Here is a 6739-nt window from a genome sequence, read left to right as displayed (position 1 = left end):
CCTCCCTCCCCCTCCCCCTCTTCCAGCTTGTCTTGCCCCTCTCTCTCATGCCCTGCCCTGGCATCTGCAGCCAACAGTGGCAGTGGGACCTGAGACACACAGGTAGCAGAGTCCCTGGAGACTCCGCGACAGGCAGCCTTGGTGCCGTCACCCCCAGGTGGCAGGTGATGGATGGGAAGAGCACCCAAGACACCTCACATTCATCACACCCACCTCCTTTCAGGACCTAGACAGGAGGAAATGTCTTTTGTCAGTTCTGCAGCAGGCCCGGTCGGCAGCTCCAAGCTGTTTATTAAAAAAGAAAAAGAATCCAAGTAAATAAAGGAGTGTGAATGGCACCTTGCTGGGGGGGGGGGCGTTCCAAAGTGCTGACGGTGACAAACACAGCCGGGGTAATTATGAAGGAGCCCTCTCTCAGCCCGTGTCCAGCTGTGATGGGGACAGAAAGTGACAGGAGGGCTTAGGAGAAGAGACAGAGGCTTCGGGCAAGTTGTGTGGCTCTGCTTTTAGCTGGTGGGGGAGGAAGTGATGGGGGGGACAGGCATGGTAGCCTGCCTGTCCATCCTCCTGCGGGTCCCTCTGTGGACTTCCTTGGGCCCAGGGACGGGGCGGGCGCTGCAGATTCAGGGAGCAGCTGCCATCGTGGCCACCTTCAGTGTTGATGGGTGTGACCCATAACTGTTCCCGTGGGTTCTGAATTGCTCCTCGCAGCTGTTCACCCCTTGGACGGGCCGGGCACTGCCTGAGGGCTTCTCACCACTCTGCCTGCCCCACGGGGTGCATAAAGGTGGCGGAAGGGCTGTTTAGGCCAGGGGACAGCCAGCACAAAGCCCGGAGGCAGGAAGGACTTGAATTGTCCCCACACAGCAAGCAGAGTGCACAAGGGGGGTCACCAGACAGCAGGCCAGGAGGAGGAAGGAGCCCGACCTCAGGGGAGAGGGACGGACAAGGAGAGGAGGCAGCTCATCTGCTCCACCCACGCCCGAGGGCCCCTCTTTGCCCGGGCTGTGGGATGGACCCTCCTCCACCACCTCCCCAGGGACCGCATGAGCACACCAGCCCACCGCCCGTCCCGTGGAACCTTCAACAGGACCCGCGGTGGCTGTGGTGCCCCCCACAGGTTCTAGGCCCAGGGAGCCCCCGCCTGCCCCAGAAGAGAGGGGCTTGTGGGATGGTGGCGTCTGGCCTCTGGATCCAGGAAGGCAGTGGCCGGTGCCTGTCTTGGTCCATGGGCCGCCTGGCTTATCAACAACACAAAGTTATTCCCCCCAGTCCCAGAGGCTGAGAAATCCAAGAAGGAGGAGCCCGCAGACTCGGTGCCGGGTGCCCACAGGAGGAGCGGGCAGGGGAGCTCTCTGGGGCCGGTCAGGGCGCTGACCCATCATGAGAGCAGGACCCTCGCTTGGGGACCTAGTGTCGCACCCCAGAGGCCCCACCTGCCACCAGGACCACCTTGGGGATTGGGTCTCAACGTGAGAATTCAGGGAGTGAAAACATTCCCTCCACCAGAGTCCCCACCCCTTCCCCTGGAATGACCCCCAGGATGTCTGGGCCCTTGGGTCCCCTCTAGGCCATGACCTCCAGGGGCCTTGGCTTGGCTTCCTCTCCAGATTCCAAAGCCATGGGCCACCTTCCTCCGAGCCTTGCCGAGATCCGAGCCACCCTTGGTGTGTCACAGGCTGGCCCTGTCCCTGTCTGTTGCCACAGTTGGAGCCGCACAGCTCTGAGCCTCGCGCCTGGTCCTTGGAGAGGCTGCTCTAGGGACCCATGCCTGCGGCTTTCTCTGCATTGGCAAAGGCGACATTTGGTGTTCCCCTCTGCTTGAGGGCGGTGGGCAGGGAGGAGGTGGTTTCTCTTAGAGGAGGACACAGATTTTATTTATTAAAGAAAAGGCTGATGGGTTCCGGTCTCTGCTGTAGAGGAACCCTTCGTTGCGTTTTTTTTTTTTTGCCCCAGGGATTGAACCGAGGGGTGCTCCACCCTGAGCCACATCCCCAGCCCTTTTTATGTTTTAATTAGAGATGGGGTCTCACTAAGTGGCTTAGGGCCTCTCTAAATTACTGAGGCTAGCCTTGAACTCACCATCCTCCTGCCTCAGCCTCCGGAGCTGCTGGGATGACAGGCCTGTGCCACCACACCCGGCCATGCCCTTCCATGTAACAGTCTGCAGTTCCACCCTGCCGCCAGCTCCTACTTTTGGGGAGCAGTGTGTTTTGGACTCAGCTGGGGCTCTGTCCCTCTGCATAAAAGCCGAGGTTGCTGTTGGCCCAGATTAGCTCCCGCCTGTCCCCTTGAGTGGAGAGTCGGTTTCAAGATGATTTCATGTGACTCTGTCCTTTTGGGTGGGTCCCCCCCGTCCATGAAATAATCAGGGAACGTGCCCCTGAGACACACTCTGGGGTCCCTGATGCTCCGAAGCCTCATTGGTGGGACCGTCCTGGGCTTGGCCCCCCGCCTGTCCCCCTCCACTCTTGGAGAAGCAAATTGCTGATTTCACAGTCGGCTCTGGGATGACGGGTCCCTTCGTGTCAGATAGGATGCCTCATGAATCTAAGTCACCCGTCCCCGCCGCAGTTCCAATCGACTCCAATGTACTTAGCTGGGCTTAATTATAGTCAGAAATTGCGTTTCAGAAAGCAACAAGAAATCATTGACATGGCTTGAATTTGCACATTAAATCACACGGTTCATTTGAGAGTGAGGTGGAGACGGCTTTTGCCAAAGAAAAAATAATATTAGTGCCCGCGCTGAGCGGCCCTCGCAGCAATTGCACAAATTGTATGAATTGCACAATTTCTACCGACGGCATTTTTCTTCTTGTCCCAGGGCGAACAAAGAGGCCAGAGATGCTGGGGGGACCCGGCCGGTGTCGGCGCTCAGCAGAGCCTGGGACGGCGGCAGGAAGACCTCCAGAGAAGGCCATGTGTCCCCGCGCTCCGCCCGCCCACAGAAGTCCTGCCACTTTGAGGATGGGGACAGGTTTGGTGTCCACAGGAAGCCCACGGAGAGGTCGGGGGCTCTGCCTTTCCCCCTGGCTTCTCGGAGTCCAGATGCGTCCCCGCTGCCCCGGGAGAAGCTGCCCAGCCCGTCGGCGGCCCTCTCGGAGTTCGTGGAAGGGCTTCGCAAGAAAAGGGCCCAGAGAGGACAAGGGTCCCCTCTGGGCCTGGAGGACTGGCCCACCCTCCCCATTTACCAGACCACCGGCGCCTCCACGCTCAGGAGGGGCAGGGCCGGCAGCGACGAGGGAGAGCTGTTCCTGAGGTCACGGGCAAGGTCATCCCTGGAAGAAGAGGGGGCCGCGGGGACGTCGGCTGGTCTGCTGCGCTCCACCAGCCTGAAATGCATCTCCTCCGAGGGCGCTGAGGGCACCACCCAGCTGCCCGAGAAGCTCAAGACCCGGTTCAGTTCATGCGAGTCCCTCTTGGAATCGGGACCCACCCTGGGGAGAAAACCGAGCCCCCCGACCCTGCCCAGGGACACGCTCTTGTCACCCACGCTGCGACCTCGGAGGAGGTGTCTGGAGTCCTCAGTGGATGACGCGGGCTGCCCAGACCTCGGGAAGGAGCCGCTGGTCTTCCAGAACCGTCAGTTTGCCCACCTGATGGAGGAGCCTGTGGACAGCGACCCGTTCAGCTGGACGCGCCCCGGCCTGGACATCAGACGCAAGCCCAGCGTGGACTTCGATGACTTCCTCCCTGCCATCCGGAAGCCCGAGACCCCTCCATCCTTGGCCGGAGCAGCCAAAGATGGGCACAAAGGTTCGAAGCACTCGAGTGTCCATCTTGAGATGGAAAAGGCTGACCGCCCCTTTGTCTCGGGCATCAAAACCATTTTGAAAAAGAGCCCAGAGTCCAAGGAGGACCCCGCACACCTCTCGGACTCGTCTTCATCCTCCAGTTCCATTGTGTCCTTCAAAAGTGCCGACAGCATCAAGAGTCGGCCGAGAGCCCCTCGACTCGAGGGCGACGGTGGAGAACAAATGTCCCCCGAGAACAGACAGCCAGGTGCAGAGAGGAAAGAAGACGTGGAGAGCATAATGAAGAAATACCTGCAGAAGTAGGGCCCCTGCAGGTAAGGCGGCAGGTGGGCCGTGGAGCCGCGGGTGGCCCCCGTGAGCCTTGCAGAAAGCCAGTGGTGTTTCTGCCTTTAATTCCGTGACCCACGGCTCCCAGGATTGTGGTGGTTTTAGCCAAAATAATGTCTTGCGGGTTGCAAAGCAGACGCCCTCTGCAGGGGCCACCTAGGGTCCCCTTGCAAGATAAATGCGGATGCAGCAGGAGGCCAGGGGTCCCGTGGGGGGATCCTGAAGGAGGAGCCCGAGGTTTCAAGGCTCCCCAGCTGAGGTCATTGAACTCTTTGCACCTGGGGGTGGGGAGGATCTAGGGCCCCCTCTCCATCCCTGGGGACAAATGGTCCCCACCCCGGAAGGGTGGAGCCCAAGTGCTGCATCACATAGAGGGACACTGAAGTCCAAGGTGGGGGAGCGGCAGGTGGACATTCGAGGGTCAGAGAGGTTAGGTCACTGCTGCACCATCACCCGGGTGGACTCCTCTCCTGCGTCTAATATGTCCCCTTAGATGCGCCATCCAGGTGTCTGCATCCGTGAGCTGGGAGCTGGCCTAGAGCCACAGCCTCCGCCAACCCCCAGTCCCTGAAGCTCAGGATATTCACAAGACTTCAGGGCTCCAACAGCACGTGTGCACCCTGCCCCAGGCCCAGGCTGCTCTGATCCCCACCAGCTGCCACCCCGCCCGTTTGCACACCTCGGCCCATCAAAAAGCCATTGCCCCCTCCGTGGGGACACGCTTGGACTCCATCAGAGCAAATTAATTTGACTCCACATGGCCTCCTCTCTGCTCTCAATCACCAAGTGAAGATCTGATATTCATTTACATTATTATGCTCCTGGGGACATAGGAAGCCGTTTCAAAGGCCAAGTAAAGGGCACGTGTCCATCCAGGGAATGGTCCTTGGCAGAAATGGCCCAAGAAGATCTTATCTCTGCCGTTTTTTATGGTTTTGTAAGATCTCGAGTCCCCTTCCTTCCCCCAAGCAAGGTGCTTTTGCAGAGATGCTCACCCTAGGAGCAGAGCACCTGCCTAAAGATGTCCTTGGTTTCTACACTGGAGTTCTGAACTCCACGGTGCGGCCCCTCTCCTCACAGCTGATGGACTTTGGAAGCAAACTGGAGCCCAGTCTTAGTTCTTCCTGCAACTAGTCACAAGAACTTGGGCAAGGGGTGCCATCATGCCCTGGGCTGGAACATGGGGATAATAATGCTAATGACGTCAAGTGACATTGAAGGTTTAACAAGAATACAGGCGACCCCTAGCACAGAGCCTGGCACCCAGCAGATGCCATAATTGCCAGGTGACCTTGCACTTGGAAGTGTGGTCCTGTATTCGTTAGCTTTCCGTTACTGTAACAAATACCTAATGTAATCATCTTATAAAGAGAAAAGGTTGGTTTGGGCTCACAGTTTGCAGATTCCAGTCCATGATGGGTGGGCTCTGTTGCTTTTGAGGCCTGTGGCAAGACAGTACTTCCTGCTGGGAACACATGGCAAAGCCTCTCACCATAATCGCTGCCAAGGGCCCCCCAAGGACCAGAGGACCCTCCCCCACACATGGTGCCCACCTCTTGGAGTTTCCCCGCCCCCAGTAGCATCTGGCTGGGAATGGAGGCCTGACCCGCGGGCCTTCCTGGAGACCCGTGCATCTTGATATTGAGCCAACCTAGAGCAGGTCCTTTAGAAAACCTGCCCGGGCTGTTTCTCCAGTTGATCCCTCTGCGGCTCCTTCCCACCCCGGGGCAGGCTCTAGAGTGACCCCCTGGGAACACAGAACGCCAGCCCCCCATCAAGCCCCCCCTGCACCCCGTCACCTCTCACCAGCTCTGACCTGCGTTTGCCCCCAGCGTCTGGAGATGCGATCCTCGAAGTCTCCCCAGCTGCACAGCCACCTGGAGACAGAGACTGGCCAGGCCTCACGGGGCCCCGGGTCCGGAGCCGCCCACACAGCCACCCCCGAGAGGCCAGAAGGACCCAGGGAGGCAGTTCCCGCTGGGGGCTCGGGGCGCCCGTGTGCTTGGTCTGTACAAAATAAAGTCATCTTCCTTGGTATCTGGGCCTCTCTGTTCTGTGACCACGCCACCTGGGACTCGGGGGGCTCTTGGGTGTACCTGGGGACATAAGGACTCCAAAGAATGGGACGGCCCCACAGTGTCCCCAGTGTCTCCCCTTCCTGTCCCCCTGCAGTGGCCTTCCTCCTCCTCCCTCCTGGCCACGTTGGCTTAAGTGCCCCCTCCTCCGGGAAGTCTTCCCTGATCATCAAGCTGAAATCCAGGCTGTTCTCTGTTCCCGTCCCCCACCCCCGCGGGCCGGCTCTGTCCCTTTGTCTGTCCCTCTGCTGACGTGTTTGTGAGAGAGCAAGGGCTCAAGGAGCTCTCAGGAGCAAATGATCCGGTGGTGAGCCCAGGCACCCTGAGTGCTCACGACACCGGCACGCACCGTCCCTGCCCACGCACATGCCATCGCCCCCTGAGAGTGGGAGAACGTCCACACCCCACCGTCCCCACCCCACCGTCCCCACAGCTGCACAGATGTGCACCCTGCACACACATCCATAATGCACACGCAGACCGTGAAGCACACCCGGGCACGTCGTCCGGCCGTGTGGCTCGGGTGCAGGTGTCCAAGCATCGACTCTTCATGACCCTGAAGCTGTCCGTGGGGTGGCTG

General features: G+C 59.5%; 1 protein-coding gene across 1 annotated transcript in view; it reads left to right on the top strand.

Annotated features, from left to right (window-relative positions):
• Positions 1 to 6121, top strand: part of Myo18b (myosin XVIIIB) — a 320748-nt gene extending 314627 nt beyond the window's left edge. The window contains exons 60-61 of the mRNA XM_048784886.1: positions 2827 to 4071; positions 5917 to 6121. Coding sequence (XP_048640843.1) covers positions 2827 to 4060 — 1234 coding nt within the window. The 3' untranslated portion in view covers positions 4061 to 4071; positions 5917 to 6121. The remainder of the gene's footprint in view (positions 1 to 2826; positions 4072 to 5916) is intronic.
• The last annotated feature ends 618 nt before the right edge of the window (positions 6122 to 6739 follow it).

This window comes from Marmota marmota, unplaced genomic scaffold (genome assembly GCF_001458135.2).
Source record: "Marmota marmota marmota unplaced genomic scaffold, marMar, whole genome shotgun sequence".
Lineage (NCBI taxonomy): Eukaryota > Metazoa > Chordata > Mammalia > Rodentia > Sciuridae > Marmota > Marmota marmota.
Note: the sequence above shows the minus strand (reverse complement) of the source record. Positions and strands in the feature narration are given on the sequence as shown.